The sequence below is a fragment of the Oncorhynchus keta genome, chromosome 17 (assembly GCF_023373465.1).
Source record: "Oncorhynchus keta strain PuntledgeMale-10-30-2019 chromosome 17, Oket_V2, whole genome shotgun sequence".
Classification (NCBI taxonomy): Eukaryota; Metazoa; Chordata; class Actinopteri; order Salmoniformes; family Salmonidae; genus Oncorhynchus; species Oncorhynchus keta.
Genome location: NC_068437.1, coordinates 40,193,642 through 40,218,083, shown reverse-complemented (window position 1 = coordinate 40,218,083; position 24,442 = coordinate 40,193,642). Strand labels below are relative to the sequence as shown.

At 42.2% G+C, this 24,442-nt stretch overlaps 1 protein-coding gene across 3 annotated transcripts in view; it reads left to right on the top strand.

The window, feature by feature from the left end:
* Positions 1-24,442, top strand: part of LOC118395826 (tetraspanin-9) — a 318,797-nt gene that overhangs the window by 71,270 nt on the left and 223,085 nt on the right. For all 3 annotated transcript variants that reach the window (XM_052466039.1, XM_052466038.1, XM_052466040.1), the window contains one exon: positions 14,178-14,271. Coding sequence is in view for 1 of the 3 variants with exons in the window: in XM_052466038.1 (XP_052321998.1) it covers positions 14,178-14,271 (94 nt within the window). In the remaining 2 variants the exon portion in view is untranslated. The remainder of the gene's footprint in view (positions 1-14,177; positions 14,272-24,442) is intronic.

Here is a 24,442-nt window from a genome sequence, read left to right as displayed (position 1 = left end):
GACTCTGGGGCCTTTCAGAACAGTTGAAGTCGGAAGTTTACATACACCTTTGCCAAATACATTTAAACTCAGTTTTTCACAATCCCTGACATTTAATCCTAGTAAAAATTCCCTGTCTTAGGTCAGTTAGGATCACCACTTTATTTTAAGATTATGAAATGTCAGAATAATAGTAGAGAGAAGGATTTATTTCAGCATTTATTTATTTCATCACATTCCAAGTGGGTCAGAAGTTTACATACACTCAATTAGTTTTTGGTGGTATTGCCTTCAAATTGTTTAACTTGGGTCAAACGTTTCGGGTAGCCTTCCACAAGCTTCCCATAATAGGTTGGGTGAATTTGGCCCATTCCTCCTGACAGAGCTGGTGTAACTGAGTAAGGTTTGTATTCCTCCTTGCTTGCACACACTTTTTCAGTTCTGCCCACAAATGTTCTATTGGATTGAGGTCAGGGCTTTGTGATGGCCACTCCAATACCTTGACCGTAGTCTGGCTTTTTTTATGGAGGTTTTGGAGCAGTGGCTTCTCCCTTGCTGAGCGGCCTTTCAGGTTATGTCGATTATAGGAGTCGTTTTACTGTGGATATAGACACTTTTGTACCTGTTTCCTCCAGCATCTTCACAAGTCCCTTTGCTGTTGTTCTGGGATTGATTTGCACTTTTCGCACCAATGTGTGTTCATCTCTAGGAGACAGAATGCGTCTTCTTCCTGAGCGGTATGACAGCTGCGTGTTCCCATGGTGTTTATACTTGCGGTCTATATTTTTTGTACAGATGAACGTGGTAACTTCAGGCATTTGGAAATTAATTGCAAGGATGTTCCAGACTTGAGGAGGTCTACAATTTTTCCTCTGAGGTCTTGAAATACATAAATACATTCAAGGTAGGCCTTAAAATACATCCACAGGTACACCTCCAATTGACTATAATTATGTCAATTAGCCTATCAGAAACTTCTAAAGCCATGACATAGTTTTCTGGAATTTTCCAAGCTGTTTAAAGGCACAGTCAACTTACTGAATGTAAACTTCTGACCCAATGGAATTGTGATACAGTGAATTATAAGTTAATTAATTTGTCTATAAACAATTGTTGGAAAAATTACTTGTGTCATGCACAAAGTAGATGTCCTAGCTAACTTGCCAAAACTATAGTTTGTTAACAAGAAATTTGTGGAGTGGTTGAAACACTTAGGTTGGAGTCATTAAAACTCGTTTATGTAAACTTCCGACTTCAACTGTATACTGAGATCATGTGACAGATTACACTTAGATTGCACACAGTTGGACTTTTTGCTTAACAAATTATGTGACTTCTGAAGGTAATTGGTTGCACCAGATCTTATTTAGGTGCTTCATAGCATATTTTACAAACTGGTGACAGTTGTAAAAAAAAGTCAATAGTTGGAAGAGTTGCAGAGTTAATTGAAAATAATGTAATTGTTGAATAGATGCTTTTTTAATTAATTTAGACCATATGATTCAAGAGAAAATGGCCTTCCTCTACTAGAAACTAACAGACAATATGGACACAGCTATAAAAAATATATTTTCTGTTAATTACCCAAATTACTGAAGACTCCTGTAACTTTGATAAATTATCGGTAGCTTTGCAACCCTAGACATGACAAGATACAACGAGCTGAAATGAGCCACCTATGATTCCCCACATGGCAGATTATTGTCACTGTTGCTAGCTATCTGACTGTTTAGAATCATAACACCACACGGCCTTCTTCCTCATTGATGTGCAGGCTTCATTTTCATGACAGTGTCTGCCAGGGCTGTAGTTCATGTGGCTCGGTGTGTGCTCAGTTGACCTATTCGGGAGACATTTGCAACATTTGCTTTACTTTGAGCCCCTGAGCTACAGTAGTATAATAGCATAGAGTGGTGATTTACAAAGCCCATTCCAGTTCATGGCATGGCTTTGAAGAGATAAAGAATGTCCTCCTTATTCTAGTACTTCTCCAGCTGATGCCATGGTGAGACGACAAGGTGGGGGATGAGACAGACCAGGGCTGGAGAGAAGCTCTCTGTACAACTCTTGAGCTCTGAGCTATAGGCTTGTTCACTGATATACTGCATGGACTGCAGAGTGGAGGCTGCTGAGGAGAGCGGCTCATGATGATGGCTGGAATGGTGCAGATGGAGTGGCATCAGACATGGAAATCATGTGTTTGATGTAGATTATAACATTTGACTGATTCCGCTCCAGTCAATACCACGAGCCCATTGTCCCCAATTAAGGTGCCACCATCCTCCTGTGACGGACTGTACAATTCATAGTACAACACATGAATGCACTGACCACAGGGGCCTCATTTATAAACGTTGTGTAAATTTCACACTAAATATCTGTGTGCGGCATTTCTGAAAAATGTTGTACAAATATTGAGATTTATAAACTTGTCTCATGCCATACATTTAACGTTTACCGTTATAAATAACTCATAAAACTGCGTGCTTGAACGAGCATTCTGGAAAATGTCCTCCATTCCCTCTTTATGGTGACAATAACAGCCTTTATTTGCTGTATAATTTTGAAATATTTGAATTAGACAACTGCAGTTCCTAAAAGGAAGAGCAATGGTAAATGTGATTACATTTCTGTGGAGGTGTGGGCAAAATGTGATATTTTGCAGTGACCTTTTCAAACTACATATGCATGCTGCTGCTAGCGAGTGCCTGTCAGCACATTCTGTAAGATTGATTGTATATTTGAAACAATTTAAAAGTAGTCTAAATGCTACAGCCCTCACTTCTATGCAAAATATTAATTGTTGTTCAATATTTAGTTCATCAATAGATTGTGTTTCTATGTCCTGCCTTGGTATAGGCTCTGATGATGCCATACTCCTATCGCACAGCAATAGCCTGTCCATATATTTCAATATTTTACATAAGCTACAGTTCTATTTCCGGTGTTGGTAGAATGTTTTAATATTTTGCAGTAATGTATGCTTATTGGCAAAGGACTGACCGTTTCTGAAAGAGAAAACAATGTCCCATTGTTTTGGACCTGTGAGCAGAACGATTGAATTCAACAATGTTTTGCATTGACTTTTCACCCAACCTAAATATGATGGACTGAAACATTGTCTAAGTTACTCAAATTAAATAGAAATTACAGTAGGCTTCATACAGTGGTAGCGCAAACTCAGCAAAAAAAAAGAAACGTCCCCTTTTCAGGACCCTGTCTTTCAAAGATAATTCGTAAAAATCCAAATATCTTCATTGTAAAGGGTTTAAACACTGTTTCCCATGCTTGTTCATTGAACCATAAACAATTATTGATCATGCACCTGTGGAACGGTCGTTAAGACACTAACAGCTTACCAATGGTAGGCAATTAAGGTCACAGTTTTGAAAACTTAGGACACTAAAGAGGCCTTTCTACTGACTCTGAAAGACACCAAAAGAAAGATGACCAGAGTCCCTGCTTATCTGCGTGAACGTGCCTTAGGCATGCTGCAAGGAGGCATGAGGACTGCAGATGTGGCCAGGGCAAAAAATTGCAATGTCCGTACTGCGAGACGCCTAAGACAGCACTACAGGGAGACAGGACGGAACAGCTGATCGTTCTCGCAGTGGCAGACCACGTGTAACAACACATGCACAGGATCGGTACATCCGAACATCACACCTGCGAGACAGGTACAGGAGGAACACACAATTCATCCATCAGTGCTCAGACTGTCCGCAATAGGCTGAGAGAGGCTGGACTGAGGGCTTGTAGGCTGTTGTGCCTATGGGCACAAACCCACTGTCGCTGGACCAGACAGGACTGGCAAAAAGTGCTCTTCACTGACGAATCGCAGTTTTGTCTCACCAGGGGTAATGGTCGGATTAGCGTTTATCGTCGAAGGAATGAGCGTTACACCGAGGCCTGTATTCTGGAGGGGGATCAATTTGGAGGTGGAGGGTCCGCCATGGTCTGGGGTGGTGTGTGACAGCATCATCGGACTGAGCTTGTTGTCATTGCAGGCAATCTCAACGCTGTGCGTTACAGGGAAGACATCCTCCTCCCTCATTGGGTAAACTTCCTGCAGGCTCATCCTGACATGACCCTCCAGCATGACAATGCCACCAGCCATACTGTTCGTTCTGTGTTTGATTTCCTGCAAGACAGGAATATCAGTGTTCTGCCATGACCAGCGAAGAGCCCGGATCTCAATCCCATTGAGCACGTCTGGGACCTGTTGGATCGGAGGGTGAGGGGTTAGGACATTCCCCCAGAAATGTCCGGGAACTTGCAGGTGCCTTGGTGGAAGAGTAGGGTAACATCTCACAGCAAGTACTGGCAAATCTGGTGCAGTCCATGAGGAGGAGATGAACTGCAGTACTTAATGCACCATATACTGACTGTTACTTTTGATTTTGACTCCCCCCTTTGTTCAGGGACACATTATTCCATTTCTGTTAGTCACTTGTTCAGTATATGTCTTAGTTGTGGAATCTTGTTATGTTCATACAAATATTTACACATGTTCAGTTTGCTTAAAATAAACGCAATTGACAGTGATGTTCACCTATGAACTGCGCTGCCTATGGGATTGCATACAGCAAAACTTGAAATACATAGCCTTTCTATTTACTAGGCTACTATAGGCCCAATTAAATGAGAGATGCACATCGTATTTTTGTTATTATTTTTTACTTTTATTTATTCAGGGAAGCCCAATTGAGACCAGGGTCTCATTCAAAATGATTGAGAACAAACCAGTTACATGATAATTCAGTAAATCCATAAAACACAATCAACCAAAAAACTTCCAAACCTCCACAATACAATTTGTTGTATGGCTACTTCAGGAATTTTGAACCCATCACAGCCAGAAAAGGTGTGAAATGTATTCTCCAATGGTTAGGAAAATAAAATAAACAGGAAATATATTCCTTTTTGTAATTATTTTAGATTCCCTCCAAAAACACAGATTTCCGCTCTTCTCACTAACAGCAAATGGCTGTACCTCGTTATTATGTTTTTATTAGTAAGCGTGTTGTTACATTGGCATGACAGATGCAGGAATGCATACAGTGCCTTGCGAAAGTATTCGGCCCCCTTGAACTTTGCGACCTTTTGCCACATTTCAGGCTTCAAACATAAAGATATAAAACTGTATTTTTTTGTGAAGAATCAACAACAAGTGGGACACAATCATGAAGTGGAACGACATTTATTGGATATTTCAAACTTATTTAACAAATTAAAAACTGAAAATTGGGCATGCAAAATTATTCAGCCCCCTTAAGTTAATACTTTGTAGCGCCACCTTTTGCTGCGATTACAGGTGTAAGTCACTTGGGGTATGTCTCTATCAGTTTTGCACATCGAGAGACTGAAATTTTTTCCCATTCCTCCTTGCAAAACAGCTCGAGCTCAGTGAGGTTGGATGGAGAGCATTTGTGAACAGCAGTTTTCAGTTCTTTCCACAGATTCTCGATTGGATTCAGGTCTGGACTTTGACTTGGCCATTCTAACACCTGGATATGTTTATTTTTGAACCATTCCATTGTAGATTTTGCTTTATGTTTTGGATCATTGTCTTGTTGGAAGACAAATCTCCGTCCCAGTCTCAGGTCTTTTGCAGACTCCATCAGGTTTTCTTCCAGAATGGTCCTGTATTTGGCTCCATCCATCTTCCCATCAATTTTAACCATCTTCCATGTCCCTGCTGAAGAAAAGCAGGCCCAAACCATGATGCTGCCACCACCATGTTTGACAGTGGGGATGGTGTGTTCAGGGTGATGGGCTGTTTTGCTTTTACTCCAAACATAACGTTTTGCATTGTTGCCAAAAAGTTCCATTTTGGTTTCATCTGACCAGAGCACCGTCTTCCACATGTTTGGTGTGTCTCCCAGGTGGCTTGTGGCAAACTTTAAACAACACTTTTTATGGATATCTTTAAGAAATGGCTTTCTTCTTGCCACTCTTCCATAAAGGCCAGATTGTTGTCCTATGGACAGAGTCTCCCACCTCAGCTGTAGATCTCTGCAGTTCATCCAGAGTGATCATGGGCCTCTTGGCTGCATCTCTGATCAGTCTTCTCCTTGTATGAGCTGAAAGTTTAGAGGGACGGCCAGGTCTTGGTAGATTTGCAGTGGTCTGATACTCCTTCCATTTCAATAGTATCGCTTGCACAGTGCTCCTTGGGATGTTTAAAGCTTGGGAAATCTTTTTGTATCCAAATCCGGCTTTAAACTTCTTCACCACAGTATCTCGGACCTGCCTGGTGTGTTCCTTGTTCTTCATGATGCTCTCTGCGCTTTTAACGGACCTCTGAGACTATCACAGTGGAGGTGCATTTATACGGAGACTTGATTACACACAGGTGGATTGTATTTATCATCATTAGTCATTTAGGTCAACATTGGATCATTCAGAGATCCTCACTGAACTTCTGGAGAGAGTTTGCTGCACTGAAAGTAAAGGGGCTGAATAATTTTGCACGCCCAATTTTTCAGTTTTTGATTTGTTAAAAAAGTTTGAAATATCCAATAAATGTCGTTCCACTTCATGATTGTGTCCCACTTGTAGTTGATTCTTCCCATTCTCATCAACAGGGCTGTAGTGGAGCAGATTGAGAGCTTCAAATTCCTTGGTGTTCACATCAACAATAAACTAGATTGGTCCAAACACACCAAGACAGTCGTGAAGAGGGCACGACAAAGCCTATTCCCCCTCAGGAAACTAAAAAGATTTGGCAGGTCCTGAGATCCTCAAAAGGTTCTACAGCTGCAACATAGAGAGCATCCTGACCGGTTGCATCACTGCCAAGTACGGCAATTGCTCGGCCTCCGACCGCAAGGCGTACGGCCCAGTACATCACTGGGGCAAAGCTGCCTGCCATCCAGGACCTCTACACCAGGCAGTGTCAGGGGAAGGCCCTAAAAATTGTCATAGACCCCAGCCACCCTAGTCATAGACTGTTCTCTCTACTACCGCATGGCAAGCGGTACCAGAGTGCCAAGTCTAGGACAAAAAGGCTTCTCAACAGTTTTTACCCCCAAGCCATAAGACTCCTGAACAGGTAACCAAATGGTTAGCCGGACTATTTGCATTGTCTGCCCCCCCCAACCCCTCCTTTACGCTGCTGCTACTCTCTGTTTATCTTATATAAATAGTCATTTTAACGATACCTACATGTACATACTACCTCAATGTCCCGACCAACATTGGCTAACCGGGCTATCTGCATTGTGTCCCACCACCCGCCAACCCCTCTTTTTACGCTTCTGCTACTCTCTGTTCATCATATATGCATAGTCACTTTAATGATACCTACATGTACATACTACCTCAATAAGCCTGACTAACAGGTGTCTGTATGTAGCCTTGCTAATCTTTTTCAAATGTCTTTTTTCTGTTGCTTTATTTCTTTACTTACACACACACACACACACACCTTTTTTTCCCGCACCATTGGTTAGAGCCTTTAAGTAAGCATTTCACTGTAAGGTCTACATTTGTTGTATTCGGCGCACGTGACAAATAAACTTTGATTTAATTTAATCAGTGGGAATAGGGGACAGGTGTGCGTGTTGAAAGTTCTGGAGTTCTAACCAAAGTTTTTCTGAATATTGATCATCACATTTATTGGAAATGTGAACAATGGTGTAGTGCACTCCCTGTCTATGATTGCCATTGCCTCCCATGTAGAATGTAACAGCATAGTTAAGGCTGCTCATTGATTTCTGTTCCAGCTTCTAATGCTCCATTGAGCAGAGACCTCCAGATGTGTTTTTACATAAATCAGCACAGCTACAGTTTCTGGCCTTCTGACAGATATGAGGTAGCACTCTGTGATTTCACCACACATTACACTGTAATCAGAGCAGTTCCACCCCCCAGTCTTCGATTATGCATCCATTCTACTCTGATAAGTACCTGACACGAGTCATTTCAATGCACAAGGCGAGAACCAGATGCAGACACAGGAGGCAGAGGTTGGAGTCTTACAATGTTTATTCATCCAAAGGGGTAGGCAAGAGAATGGTCGTGGACAGGCAAAAAGGTCAAAACCAGATCAGAGTCCAGGAGGTACAGAGTGGCAGACAGGCTCGTGGTCAAGGCAGGCAGAATGGTCAGGCAGGCGGGTACAAAGTCCAGAAACAGGCAAGGGTCAAAACTGGGAGGACTAGAAAAAGGAGAATGCAAAAAGCAGGAGAACAGGAAAAATGCTGGTTGACATAGAAACATACAAGACGAACTGGCACAGAGAGACAGGAAACACAGGGATAAATACACTGGGGAAAACAAGCGACACCTGGAGGGGGTGGAGACAATAACGAGGACAGGTGAAACGGATCAGGGTGTGACAAGTCATGGAGTCTTATTGGCATGGAGCTCCATTAACAAGGGAGTACGTTGGGTTTCCTGATCGTGGCTCATGGATCATGGGATCCATCCTTCCCATTGCCTCTCCCTCACGGTGTACCGTGATTTGGGATCAGCCACGGCTCCTTCCTCATTGCATTCCTGGGCGGCAGCGTCATGCCCTGTGGTGTAACCCCATCCTCCACTAGGACTCTGAGTGAGGAGAGGCGGGGGATGTGGTTAGAGTGGGAGGGGCTGGATGGCTGGAGGGGCCACAGCACCAATGCAGCTGTTGGGGATTTGTGGACTGAAGTTACCCTGCTGTACTCGGAGCAGGATTAAGCAGGGAAAACAGCAGAGGAGCCCTGGCCTCAGAAAACTCAGAGACCCTGGAGAGAGGACACCACTGGGCCATGAAGATGAGAACAGCGAAATGTATAAGACTGTATTGGAAAAGAGAGACGAGGAAGGACAGCTGTTGAACCCAAGGCTCCCTACATAAGGATGAGAGCAAGAACCTCGAGTCCTGTCTTCACGCTGTATTAACCCACTGTGGTGAAAGCCCTCTAGTAAAAACCACCACCTTGCCAAGCAGTCCAGACAGCCATTGGAGCCCAGATATTTTTCATACACATCCAGCCCTTCAGGGCAATGATACATTTTGTTCTAACAGGAGGGATTATTCTGAGAGTGATCAATAGCATCTCAGCACTTTGAAATTAAGAAATCACCCCCTCATCTCATCGAGATGTACTTCGTTCCATATCCCTTTTCAATTTCACTGTTCCCTGGCAGGCTGGGTATGGGACTGGAAAGGAGTTTGGGCTTGTGTGCGTGTGTATGCGCTTGTGTGTGTGTGTGCATATATGTGTATGTATGTGTGTGTTTGTCCCAGGCCTTAGGTAGAGGCCCAGCTGACTGCCCTGTGCCCTCCTGTGCCGCAGTGACGTCCCTCTGCCACCCTCACAGCTGGAGGGGCTCTGTGACAGGGGCAGCTGCCTGCCTCCCCTTTCTCCCCTGGGGCTAATGATACATCAATACAGCCAACAGCACGCCATGGGCCCATCAACACCTTCTTCCAGCTTTCTTATTAGAACACGGCTACTCTCCCTCCAGTCTCTAGTGAGTCTCTACAGCTCTCCACTGCTTGCTAGATCACAGCCCTTCTACGGCAGACCGCTGCTCCAGAGCATTTCCCACTCCCTCTCCGGCCCTTTTGTGTGAATACTAGATTTGTCTCACTCTCTCTTGAACAGAGGTAGACAGTGGGTTTTGGTCTGTCTGCTTCTATGAACAGAGGGAGACACGCAGTGTGTTTTGGTCTGGCTGCTTCTCAAAGGTTACCTCTGACTTTTATCTCATGGCTGGCCTTGAAGCTTGGTGGAGTGGGGCTGACACACACTGACACACATCACACAGGCCTGGTTTCAGTTAAGGCAGCAGCAGCTGCAGCAGGAGGAGGAAATTCTATTTCCCATAGTTCACCCAGTGTAATGGAGCATGTGTAGTACGTCTCTCAAGATGCCCAGTTATCATCGGCTTGCTTGGAAAAACCTCACACATTCATACACAGACACACACACACACAGACAGACAGAGGCCACAGACAGTTAAAATAATACTGAGGGTGAGCGATTACAACCAGGGCCAAATTACAGCAGGCCTGTTTATAGCACACACTGATTGAGATGGTTTATATAGTAACATCTCCTCAGCATATCTCCTCAGAAGGCTGACCATCCCTTCCCCACGTCATCCATCTCCTCTAGTCACACACACAGGGGAGCACACTATACTACTCCGGGCCCAGTGTGGGAATGTTGCTCTAGCAGTTTCTTAAACATGTGCTGATGGCCATCATTTTCCTTGGCTTGTGTTTATAGCTGGAGGTCCAGTGACTGTCCACACTCTCTGAGGAGGAAATGGGCTGCTCAAATAATTGCGAGTAATTACATAAGTCTTATTAGGTACTGTCATTGAAGCCAACATTCATTTGGGTCACTAATGGGACAGACACAACTGTTTTGTTATGCAGACTCTCTTGCTCTCTAGGGCTGACCATAATTCGTCGACTGGTCGATTGTTTGGTCGTTAGGCTGTTGGTTGACTGAGATTTTTTGTTGTTGAGCAGGAGCAAATATATACTGTACAGTACCAGTCAAAAGTTTGTATACACTTACTCATTCCAGGGTTTTTCTTTAATTTGACTATTTTCTACATTTTAGAATAATAGTGACTGCATCAGGAGTATGAAATAACACATATGGAATCATGTAGTAACCAAAATAGTGTTAAACAAATTTAAATATACAGTTGAAGTCGGAAGTTCACATACACTTAGGTTGAAGTCATTTAACCTCTTACCTCCACCCGACACGCAGGCGTCCCATCTAGACATCTGGAAATGCAAATGCGCTACGCTAAATTCTAATAGCACTCGTTAAAACTCAAACGTTCATTAAAACACACATGCAGGGTACTGAATTAAAGCTACACTCGTTGTGAATCCAGCCAACAAGTCAGATTTTTAAAATGCTTTTCGGCGAAAGCATGAGAAGCTATTATCTGATAGCATGCAACACCCCTAAAGACCCGCAGGGGACGTAAACAAAATAATTAGCATAGTCGGCGCTACACAAAATGCAGAAATAAAATATAAAACATTCATTACCTTTGATCTTCTTTGTTGGCACTCCTAGATGTCCCATAAACATCACTATTGGGTCTTTTTTTCGATTAAAACGGTCCATATATAGCCAAGATATCGATCTATGAAGACTGTGTGATCAAGGAAAAAAACTGCGTTTTATAACGCAACGTCATTTTTTTAAATTAAAAAAATTGACGATAAACTTTCACAAAACACTTCGAAATACTTTTGTAATGCAACTTTAGGTGTTAGTAAATGTTAATAATCGATCAAATTGATCACGGGGCGATGTATATTCTATAGCTCTACGTCTTGAAATAATGTCCGGATAAATCTCAACCAAAATATCCGGTCGGAGACTGGAAGAAATGGGCTGTCTCTTGTTCGTTTGACCAAGAAACAAAGCCTAGGCAAATTACAAGACTGTTGACATCGTGTGGAAGCTGTAGGTATTGCAACCTCGGCTCCAGGTAATGTGGTTTCCATTCAACAATACATTCAAGTGGCGCATTGATATATTTTCCAGTTTTCAGTGATCAGATTTTCCTGCGCTTTTCGATGAAACGCACGTTCTGTTATAGTCACAGCCGTGATTTAACCAGTTTTAGAAACGTCTGAGTGTTTTCTATCCACACATACTAATCATATGCATATACTATATTCCTGGCATGAGTAGCAGGGCGCTGAAATGTTGCGCGATTTTTAACAGAATGTTCGAAAAAGTAGGGGGTAGGATCAACAGGATCAACTAATTTTTCAACCACTCCACAAATTTCTTGTTAACAAACTATAGTTTTGCAAGTCGGTTAGGAGATCTACTTTGTGCATGACACAAGTAATTTTTCCAACAATTGTTTACAGACAGATTATTTCACTTATAATTCACTGTATCACAATTCCAGTGGGTCAGAAGTTTACATACATTAAGATGACTGTGCCTTTAAACAGCGTGGAAAAATCCAGTAAACGTTGTCATGCCTTTAGAAGCTTCTGATAGGCTAATTTACATAATTTGAGTCAATTGGAGGTGTACCTGTGGATGTATTTCAAGGCCTACCTTCAAACTCAGTGCCTCTTTGCTTGACATCAAGCGAAAATCTAAAGAAATCGGCAAAGACCTCAGAAAAAAATGGGAGACCTCTTCAAGTCTGGTTCATCCTTGGGATCAATTTCCAAATGCCTGAAGGTACTACGTTCACCTGTACAAACAATAGTACGCAAGTATAAACACCATGGGACCACGCAGCCGTCATACTGCTCAGGAAGGAGACACTTTCTGTCTCCTAGAGATGAACTTACTTTGGTGCAAATCAATCCCAGAACAACAGCAAAGGACCTTGTGAAGATGCTGGAGGAAACAGGCACAAAAGTATCTATACCCACAGTAAAACAAGTCCTATATCGACATAACCTGAAAGGCAGCTCAGCAAGGAAGAAGCCACTGCTCAAAATCCGCCATAAAAAAGCCAGACTACGATTTGCAACTGCACATGGGGACACTTTTTGAAGAAATGTCCTCTGGTCTGATGAAACAAAAATATAATTGTTTGCCATAATGACCATTGTTATGTTTGGAGGAAAAAGGGGGAGGCAAATATAAGCTGAAATAAATCACTCTCTGCTATTATTCTGACATTTCACATTCTTAAAATAAAGTGGTGATCCGAACTGACCTAAGACAGGGAATTGTTACTTGGATTAATTGTCAGGAATTGTGAAAAACTGAGTTTAAATATATTTGGCTAAGATGTATGTAAACTTCTGACTTCAACTGTATCTTATATTAGAGATTTTTCAAAGTAGCCACCCTTTACCTTGATGACCGCTTTGCACACTCTTGGCATTCTCTCAACCATCTTCATGAGGTAGTCACCTGGAATACATTTCAATTAGCAGGTATAGCCTTGTTAAAAGTTCATTTGTGGAATTTATTTTCTTCTTAATGTGTTTGACCCAATCAGTTGTGTTGTGACAAGGTAGGGTTGGTATACAGAAGATAGCCCTATTTAGTAAAAGACCAAGTCCATATTATGGCAAAAACACCTCAAATAAGCAAAGAGAAACGACAGTCCATCATTACTTTAAGACATGAATGTCAGTCAATCCAGAAAATTTACTTTGAAAGTTTCTTCAAATGCAGTAGCACAAACCAGAAATCTCTATGATGAAATTGACATGATTGGTTGACTGTAGGTGGGAGCGGTACTTTCTTTATAAACACAAATTCACTTCCTTGACAACTTCCTTCACAACAGCTCTGCACAATATTGTTGTATGGTGGTATTATACATTTTATATTGTAGATATGTAGTGGTGTAATAATGTTACATGATGTACTGTTTTATATTTTGTTTTATGTGTGATGTAAGTGCCTTAATTTGTTTGGACCACAGGAAGAGTAGCTTCTGCCTTGGCAGCATCTAATGGGGATCCCTAACAAATACAAATGCCCCGACGGCTATATTGGAATTGTTTGTTGGCACCGCCAAGGCTGTTTCCCTTCTGCCGCTATTGTAGAACAGCCCTACAAATTATAAAAGGAAACTGGAGATGCCATTGCTCATCATTACATGGAAATGTAAGGCATTGCCTGGAATATCATCTTATAGGGAGAGGCAACCTGGGCCATGTTGATTTGATTTGATTTATATGATTGGGGCTGTAGATCAGCCTGTAGACTAGAGACCTGCTGCACACACCTGTTCATGGAGTGCTATCATTCATTCTGCAGAGCAAGTGCTGGCTATTGATAGTCTGTGTATTTTACCATGCTTGCCAAGTGCGAGAGAGAGAGACTGACTGACTCACTGACTCAGAATCAGACCCAGTAGCTACAGTGTGTATACATCTTGTCATCCACTCCCAGCATATTGTGCTTTCTTATTTCCCCCTCTCAGTATGCTGCCGCAGTGCTCAAGGTCACATGTAGCGCCTAGAGTTTTGTTGGAACTGAGTGAAGAACTGACCACTCTGGTGAAAAACAGCTTACTACTTGCTCTCGTCTCTCAAACTGTGGTGTTGATGCTCTTTACATTTTAACTGTTCCTCCTGGCCTGTGGAATAGATCTATCCATGTGGCCATTTTATACTCTGGGTTTTATTGTGTTTTACAGGCCTGGTCCTCTATACATATGACGTTTATTATTCATGGACTGTGGTGAGAAAGAGAGAGAGCATAGAGTGCTGACTGAGTTTGTGTTTTTGGCAGGCTTCAGGGCTTTCTTACTCGTGAGACTCTGAGACTGACCTGTGACTGCGGAACAGACACTGTCTCCCTCTACATCTTCACCCCCAGAGCAAAGGTAAGAACTTCACACACACACACACACACACACACACACACACACACACACACACACACACACACACACACACACACACACACACACACACACACACACACACAGGGCTCCCATCTGTTTCAGGACCTGTTTAACACATTATCAAAGGGAACAAGACACTGTAATTACACCTACCAGAGATATAATACAAGTGCTCTAGCCGCGTCTCCATCGATGTGTTTGCGCAATGAACTTCGATTCAGTTGCACTGTAATCACCATCGATGTGTTTGCGCAATGAACTTCGATTCAGTTGCACTGTAATCACCATCGATGTGTTTGCGCAATGAACTTCGATTCAGTTGCACTGTAATCAGCATTAGCTCTTCTCGCTCAACCCCCTCTGCTCTGATATCACAGTACACTGTTGCACCTTTGACAGCCCTACTGTTTGCTCTGCAGTGAGTATGGTTACATGCACACAATAATGTGATTATTGTGCATAATCAGATGAATTCAATAGTTAGATTAAAACGTTTACATGCTTTGCAAGAAGAATGATTCCCCTAATAATCCTGTTTACGTGGACACATCTGAAATCAGGCTACCTAATGACACTGGTAAATGCAGAAAATTCCCAATCAAAATAAACGTTCTACCATGTCATTTTTGGGAAGCATATTTGATCCTGATTTAAGACTTATAATGTTTGTATATAATACTTCTAAGACACATACATTTAGTTGTTCCAAATTCAATTGACTCGTGCTAAAGAGGGAGGTGGTAGTGGAGAGAACAGTCTATGACTGGGGTGGCTGGAGACTTTGACAGTTTTTAGGGCCTTCCTCTGACACCACCTGGTGTAGAGGTCCTGGATGGCAGGCAGCTTAGCCGTAGTGATGTTCTCGGCCGTACGCACTACCCTCTGTAGTGCCTTGCGGTCGGAGGCCGAGCAGTTGCCGTACCAGGTGATGCAACCAGTCAGAAAACCAGTTTTAATCAGCGCATGCTTTCTTTGAATTTGACCTCATGCCGTTTAAGATAAGCAAAGTAAGGTGTTTACAGGAATATTGCATAATCTGCCTACAACCATAAGCAAATTATTACTGTCCATGTAAACATTCTCAGTGTGTCTTTAAGAAATAGCATGGTATAATCTTTTTCATCTTACAGCAAACACTCCCTAGTCAGTTGTGCTCTTATTCCCCGGGCCTTCCAAGGTGTAAGGTCTTCTCTGATAGCCACTCAGACCCCTTCCCGGTGGCTCCCCACTTCAAAGTCAAGCGTTGCTAAAAAGGAGGACTAAAATTTGCCGCTAGCCAGTGCTCAGAAAGACCGGCTAACTTGTGTTTAGCTACCGATGTAGTATCTTAATTTGAGCCAGTTTGCTACAACAGGAGAATAATCCTGCAGCAACAGGAAATGTGAATTATTATGTGAATTATAATTAATATACATTTTTGTAGGGGTTATTATACATTTTTGTAGGGGTTGGTACATTTTTCGTTAGGGCAAATCAAGTCTGAAATTTTAAAAGTGGAAATTACAAACTTTACGAGCCTTGTCACGCCCTGACCATAGTTTGCTTTGTATGTTTCTATGTTTTGTTTGGTCAGGGTGTGATCTGAGTGGGCATTCTATGTTGGATGCCTAGTTTGTCTGTTTCTGTGTTTGGCCTGATATGGTTCTCAATCAGAGGCAGGTGTTAGTCGTTGTCTCTGATTGGGAACCATATTTAGGTAGCCTGGGTTCCACTGTTGGTTTGTGGGTGTTTGTTTCCTGTGTTAGTGTTTTTGCCACACGGGACTGTTTCGGTTTGGTTTATTTCACTTTATTGTTTTGTATTTCATAGTGTTCAGGCTTTTCTTATTAAAATCGTCATGGGCACTTACCACGCTGCGTTTTGGTCCGATCCCTGCTACACGGAAATCTGCCATTACAAGCCTTTTTAAAACTCAAATATACTACAAGTTTGCATTTTCTGCTTTACAGAAACATTCTCAGCAACAAAAGAGTGATCAAATTAAGATCCTACATCTTTAGATCAAAGCGTATTGTAGCTGATCTGGCAGGCTTGGCGGCGGCAGGCCTACTGTGCCAGTCATGTGAGTGATGCGGTAAGAAGCCTCAGGCCCTGAGGTGTCAGATCCATAGCAGAGAAATCAACAGGATGGGGTGTTTGGGAATGAAGGGTCAAGGATATGGGCATCACTCTCTCTCCCTCACTGTCCCTTTTAATGCATACAAACATCCCCCTCTGGGCTTTGTGGTTTGTCGGAGATGTGTGTGTGTGTGTGTGTGTGTGTGTGTGTGTGTGTGTGGCAGAGAGTGATAGTGTGAGTGACTGTGACTTTATGTATGAATGTATGTATGCATGTACACTACCGTTCAAAAGTTTGGGGTCACTTAGATATGTCCTTGTTTTTGAAAGAAAAGCTTTTTTTTTTGTTCATTAAAATAACCTCAAATTGACCAGAAATACAGTGTAAACATTGTTAATGTTGTAAATGACTATTGTAGCTGGAAACGGCAGATATTTTATGGAATATCTACATAGGCGTACAGAGGCCCATTATCAGCAACCATCACTCATGTGTTCCAATGGCACGTTGTGTTAGCTAATCCAAGTTTATCATTTTAAAAGGCTAATTGATCATTACAACACCCTTTTGTAAATATGTTAGCACTGCTGAAAACTGTTGTCCTGATTAAAGAAGCAATACAACTTGTCTTCTTTAGACGAGTTGAGTATCAGGAGTATTCCATGCGAGAAATTGCCAAGAAACTGAAGATCCCGTACAACGCTGTGTACCACTCCCTTCACAGAACAGCGCAAACTGGCTCTAACCAGAATAGAAAGAGGAGTGGAAGGCCCCGGTGCACAACTGAGCAAGAGGCCAAGTACATTAGAGTGTCTAGTTTGAGAAACACACGCCTCACAAGTCCTCAACTGGCAACTTCATTAAATAGTACCCACAAAACACCAGTCTCAACGTCAACAGTGAAGAGGTGACTCCAGGATGCTGGCCTTCTAGGCAGAGTTCATCTGTCCAGTGTCTGTGTTCTTTTGCCCATCTTTTATTTTTATTGACCAGTCTGAGATATGGCTTTTTTTTTTTACTTTGTCGCCGCCAGCATCCTGCTTTTCTTTCAAAAACAAGGACATTTCTAAGTGACCCCAAACTTTTGAACTGTAGTGTATGTACAGTATTTACAGGTACAGTTGAAGTCGAAAGTTTACATACACCTTATCCAAATCATTTTAAGCTCAGTTTTTCACAATTCTTGACCAAGAAACTGAAGATCCCGTACAACAATTAATCCTAGTAAAAATTCCCTGTTTTAGATCAAATAGGATCATCACTTTATTTTAAGAATGTGAGATGTCAGAGTAATAGTAGAGAATGATTTATTTCAGCTTTTATTTCTTTCATCACATTCCCAGTGGGTCAGAAGTTTACATACACTCAATATTTGGTAGCATTGCTTTTAGCATTGTTTAACGTTTTGAGTAGCCTTCCACAAGCTTCCCACAATAAATTGGGTGAATTTTGGCCCATTTCTCCTGACTGAGCTGGTGTACCTGAATCAGGTTTGTAGGCCTCCTTGCTCGCACACTCTTTTTCAGTTCTGCCCACACATTTTCTGTAGGATTGAGGCCAGGGCTTTGTGATGGCCACTCCAATACCTTGACTTTTGTTGTCCTTAAGCCATTTTGCCACAACTTTGGAAGTATGCTTGGGGTCATTGTCCATTTGGAAGACCCATTTGCGACCAAGCTTTAACCTGACTGATGTCTTGAGATGTTGCTTCAATATATCCCCATAATTTTCCTCCCTCATGATGCCATCTATTTTGTGAAGTGCACCAGTCCCTCCTGCAGCAAAGCACCCCCACAACATGATGCTGCCACCCCCGTGCTTCACTGTTGGGATGGTGTTCTTCTGCTTGCAAGCCTCCCCCTTTTCCTCCAAACATAACGATGGTCATAATGGCCAAACAGTTCTACTTTTGTTTCATCATGCCAGAGGACATTTCTCCAAAAACGATCTTTGTCCCCATGTGCAGTTGCAAACCGTAGTCTGGCTTTTTTTATGGCAGTTTTGGAGCAGTGGCTTCTTCCTTGCTGTGTGGCCTTTGAGGTTATGTCGATATAGGACTCGTTTGACTGTGGATATAGATACTTTTGTACCGGTTTCCTCCTGCATCTTCACAACGTCCTTTGCTGTTCTGCGATTGATTTGCCCTTTTCGCACCAAAGTACGTTCATCCTCTTCCTGAGCGGTATGACGCCTGCGTGGTCCCATGGCGTTTATATTTGCGTACTATTGTTTGTACAGATGAACGTGGTACCTTCAGGCATTTGGAAATTGCTCCCAAGGATGAACCAGACTCTACAATTATTTTTCTGAGGTCTTGGTTGATTTCTTTTGATTTTTCCATGATGTCAAGCAAAGAAGCACTGAGTTTGAAGGTAGGCCTTGAACTACATCCACAGGTACACCTCCAATTGACTCAAATGACGTCAATTATTTTCCAAGCTGTTTAAAGGCACAGTCAACTTAGTGTATGTAAACTTCTGACCCACTGGAATTGGAATACAGTGAAATAATAAGTTAATTAATCTGTCTGTAAACAATTTTTGGAAAAACGACTCGTCATGCACAAAGTAGATGTCCTAACTGACTTGCCAAAACTATAGTTTGTTAACAAGTCATTTGTGGAGTGGTTGAAAAACTCGTTTTAATAACTCCAACCTACGTGTTTTTAAGAACTTCCGACTTCAACTGTATGTGCATATACACATAATGTGAGCTCATATGTGTGTGAAGAGAGTCCCCTCACTCAATTAAACAACCTTCAGCTGGCAGATAATTTAGGGATATTGACAGATGAGGTCATTGAAACATCATCAGCCCCCCTCCACAGACTCCCAGGCCTCGACCACAGGCATGTGGGCCAGCGTGAAGTGGACTGCTGGGAAGTCAGGAGTAACTGAGACCGGTGGAGGATATAGGACGACAGGATAGGAATGGCCTGCTCAGAGAGGATGTCCAACCCCTCACCCCCCTCAACTCAGATAAATCAAATCATAATATCAATTATTATTTGTCACATGCGCCGAAAAGAACAGGTATAGACTTTTCTGAGCCAGACTATTCCATTCTCCCTCCCTGCATCTTAGTCTACCTGATGCTACTCCTCCAATGGATCTATTTACATATTTTTTTCCCAGGCTGTAGCAGCAGCTGCACGCACCGATGGCCACCAGAGATATGGCACGCCTCTGTTTATTGGCTATTGATTGACTGTGCTTTGGCAAAGGGAGACAATGAGTTACCGGCCGCTCGCTGTGGTAGTACTGCTTCTCGAGACACAGTAGTCTGGCCTGGTTTACTTTATTTATTTATATCTCTGGTTTTATACTGAACAAAAATATAAACGCAACATGTAAAGTGTTGGTCCCATATTTCATGAGCTAAAATCAAAGATCCCAGAAATGTTCAATAAGCTCCAAAAACGTATTTCTCTCAAATGTTGTGTACAAATTTGTTTACATCCTTGTTAGTGAGCATTTTTCCTTTACCAAGATAATCCATCCACCTGACAAGTGTGGCATATCAAGAAGCTGATTAAACAGCATGATCATTACACAGGTGCACCTTGTGCTGAGGACAATAAGAGGCCACTCTTAATTGTGCAGTTTTGTTATACAACACAATACCACAGATGTCTCATGTTTTGAGGGAGCGTGGAATTGGCATGCGGACTGCAGGAATGTCCACCAGAGCTGTTGCCAGATTATTGAATGTTAATTTCTCTACCATAAGCCGCCTCCAACATCGTTTTAGAGAATTTGAAAGTACAGTACAGTTCAACATTTTGGACACACCTAATCATTCAAGGGATTTTATTCATTTTTACTATTTTCTACACTGTAGGATAATAGTGAAGACATCAACACTATAAAATAACACATATGGAATGATGTAGTAACCAGAAAAGTGTTAAACAAATCAAAATATATATTTTTGTAGCAACACTTTGCCTTGATGACAGCTTTGCACACTCATTCTTTCAACCAGCTTCACCTAGAATACATTTCCAACGGTCTTGAAGGAGTTCCCAGATGTGCTGAGCACTTGTTGGCTGCTTTTCCTTCACTCTGCGGTCCAACTCCTGCCAAACCATCTCAATTGGGTTGAGGTCGGGTGACTGTGGAGGTCAGGTCATCTGATGCAGCACTCCATCACTCTCCTTTTTGGTCAAATAGCACTTACACAGCATGGAGGTGTGTTGGGTCATTGTCCTGTTGAAAGAGAAATTATAGTCCCACTAAGCCAAACCAGATGGGATGGTGTATCTGCAGAATGCTGTGGTAGCCATGCTGGTTAAGTGTGCCTTGAATTCTAAATAAATCACAGACAGTGTTACCAGCAATGCACCCCCACAAATAACATTTGATTTGATCATACCTCCTCCTCCATGCTTCACGGTCGGAACCACACATGCGGAGATCATCCGTTCACCTACTCTGTGTCTCACAAAGACATGGCGGTTGGAACCAAAAATCTCAAATTTTGAGTCATCAGACCAAAGGACAGATTTCCACTGGCCTCATGTCCATTACTCGTATTTCTTGGCTCATGCAAGTCTTTTCTTCTTATTGGTGTCCTTTCATAGTGTTTTTTTTTACAGCAATTCGACCATGAAGGCCTGATTCACACAGTCGCCTCTGAACAGTTGATGTTGAAATGTGTCTGTTGCTTGAACTCTGTGAAGCATTTACTTGGGCTACAATTTCTGAGGCTGGTAACTCGAATAAACATATCCTCTGCAGCAGAAGTAACTCTGGGTCTTCCTTTCCTGTGGCGATCTTCATGAGAGCCTGTTTCCTCATAGGACTTGATGGTTTTTGCGACTGCACTTGAAGAAACATTCAAAGTTCTTGAAATTTTCAGCCGGATTGACTGACCTTCACATCTTAAAGTAATGATGGACTGTTGTTTGTCTTTGCTTATTTGAGCTGCTTGGTCTTTTACCAAATAGGGCTATCTTCTGTATACCACCCCTACCTTGTCACAACACAACTGATTGGCTCAAACATAATAAGACGGAAATAAATATCACAAATGAACTTTTAACAAGGCACACCAGTTAATTGAAATGCATCCCAGGTGTCTACCCCATGAAGCTGGTTGAGAGAATGCCAAGGGTGTACAAAGCTGTCATCAAGGCAAAGGGTTTCTACTGTCCTTCTGTAGCTCAGTTGGTAGAGCATGGCGCTTGTAACGCCAGGGTAGTGGGTTCGATCCCCGGGACCACCCATACGTAGAATGTATGCACACATGACTGTAAGTCGCTTTGGATAAAAGCGTCTGCTAAATGGCATATATTATTATTATTATTATTATTACTTTGAAGACTCTCAAATATAAAATATATTTTGATTTGTTTAACACTTTTTTGGATACTACATGATTCCATTTGTTTTTCATAGTTTTGATGTCTTCACTCTTATTCTACATTGTGTAAAATAGTACAAATAAGTAAAACCCTTTAAAACCTGTTAGTGTTAGGGCTGTTTACTGGCCCTACTGGAGGAATTTGGTGCCCTTATTAAACAGGAATCTTTTTTGTCAAAAGTTGCTAATATATGCATATAAAAATATTATCGAATAGAAAACACTCTAAAGCTTCTAAAACCGTTTAAATTTTGTCTCTATGTAAAGCAGAACTCTCAGGGCATGCATTCTCCCAAACTATCTCTTGCCATGAGAAAAGTTGGCCCAACTTTGACGTCATCGCACACACCCTTCCCAACCAGTTACAGCTCTGGGAACAGTTCCTACGTGTTCAGCGCGATCCCTGCTTTCAATGGGGCTTCTAATTGTGAGAATCGCGCGCTCACGAGAGTTTGAGCATGCCGAAAGCTCTCGGTCACGCGAAAAAAAAGGTTACTCTTATGCGCGCTCTGGTCGGGTGATGTCTTTTCCTCAGGATCGATTAAACGATGACTGTGTTTCTGTTCGTCCTCACGATTTCGGTGCACCTTTATAACATGTTAAAGCTTAATTATGAACATAGTTTGACAAGTTTACTCGACATATAATATGTAAGTTCGACGTTTTGGTGCGCATCCACTTGACTTTTGGCTACATTTCGACCGAAATGTGTCGTTTTTGAGAACCGAAAGACGCAGACTTGAAAACTAAACGCTGTTTTGGTAAGTATAATCCCTTCCAGGTCTTCTGATGGAAGAACAGCAAAGGTAAGGGAATATTTATGTGGTAAATTTGGGTTTCTGTGGACTCCAAGATAGAGGAGCCATAATGCTACTTTTGGAGCGCCGACTCCTAGTATAGCCTAGTGAACGCAACCTGTAACGTTAAAAATAAATGTGACACAGCGATTGCATTTAGAAGAAGTGTATCTTCCTATACATATGTAGAACATGCATATTTAGTCAAAGTTTATGATGTGTATTCCTTGGTAGCTGACGTTATCTGCCGGAGCTATCGTCATTTCTCCTGACATTTTAGTAGCATTTTTTGAACGATGCGTCATTGTAAACAGAGATTTATGGATATATATTGCAGATTATTGAAAAAAAAATGAATGTACTGTGTAACATGTTATATTACTGTCATCTGATGAAGATTTCAAAAGGTTAGTGAAATTATTTTTCTTTTAATCCTGCGTTTGTTGATTGCATATTTTTTCCTACTTGGCTATGCAAATGAGCTATGTCTGCGGTGGTGGTTTGACATAAATATGTGCTATGTTTTCGCCGTAAAACATTTTAGAAATCTGACTTGCTGGGTAGATAAACAACTTGTTTATCTTTCATTTGAGCTATTGGACTTGTTAATGTGTGGAGGTTAAATATTTTTAGGAATATTTATTGCGTTCCATGTGGCACATTCCAGCTGAGGGTGTGGGGGGGGGTTCCTAGTTGGGAACGTGTGTCCCCAACAAGTTTTAATGAGTAGCTGTGTCCAACTTTTGACTGGTACTGTACCTCCAACCGACCTCACAAACACAGACAATGTATATGGCGTCATATGGGCGAGCGTTTGCTAATGTCAACATTTTGAACAGTGTGCCCCAAGAGTTATGGAGTTATGGTTATGGGCAGGCATAAGCTACAGGCAACGAACCCAATTGCATTTTATCAATGAAAATTTGAATGCACAGAGACAGCATGACGAGATCCTGAGGCCTATTATTGTGCCATTCATCCGCTGCTATCACCTCATGTTTCAGCATGATAATGCACAGCCCCTTGCTAGTCCGTGGTGAGTAATCGCAGTCGCAAGGATCTGTACACAATTCCTGGACGCTGAAAATGTCCCAGCTCTTCCATGGGCTGCATACTCACCAGACATGTCACCCATTGAGCATGTTTGGGATGCTCTGGATCAACTTGCATGACAGGGTGTTCAAGTTTCTGCCAATATCCAGCAACTTCGCACAGCCATTGAAGAGGAGTGGGACAACATTTCACTGGCCACAATCAACAGCCTGATCCACACACCGACCATTTTTTTAAAAGGTATCTGTCACCAAAAGATCCATATCTGTATTCCCAGTCATGTGAAATCCTTACATTAGTGCCTAATGAATTTATTTCAATTGACTGATGTCCTTATTATCAGGTATGAAGATAAGACCCAGATGTAGACCATGTCGAATAAACAATAGTTTAATATTCCAACAGGGGTGGGCAATAGGCAGGTAAAAGCAGGCAAGGGTAAAGAGTAAACCAGAGGCGGGGCAACGGTACCGGGTAAGGCAGAAGTCGGTAGTCCAGAGGGGGGCAAAGGTACAGTACAGGTCAGCAGGCAGGCAGGCTCAGGTTCAGGGGCAGGCAGAGTGGTCAGGCAGGTGGGCTCTGAGTCAGGACAGACAAGGGGCAAAACAAGGAGGGCGAGAAATAGAGAGACTGGAAAAAGCAGAAGCTGAGACACAAAACGCTGGTTGACTTGAACAAACAAGACGAACTGGCAGCAGACAAACAGAGAACACAGTTATAAATACACAGGGGGTAATGGGGAAGATGGGCTACACCTGGAGAGGGGTGGAGACAATCACAAAGGCAGGTGAAAAAGATCTGGGTGTGACAGTACCCCGTCCCCCTCTTGTATCTGCACCAGGTGGTAGGCATTACGTAGATCAACTTGGAGAACACA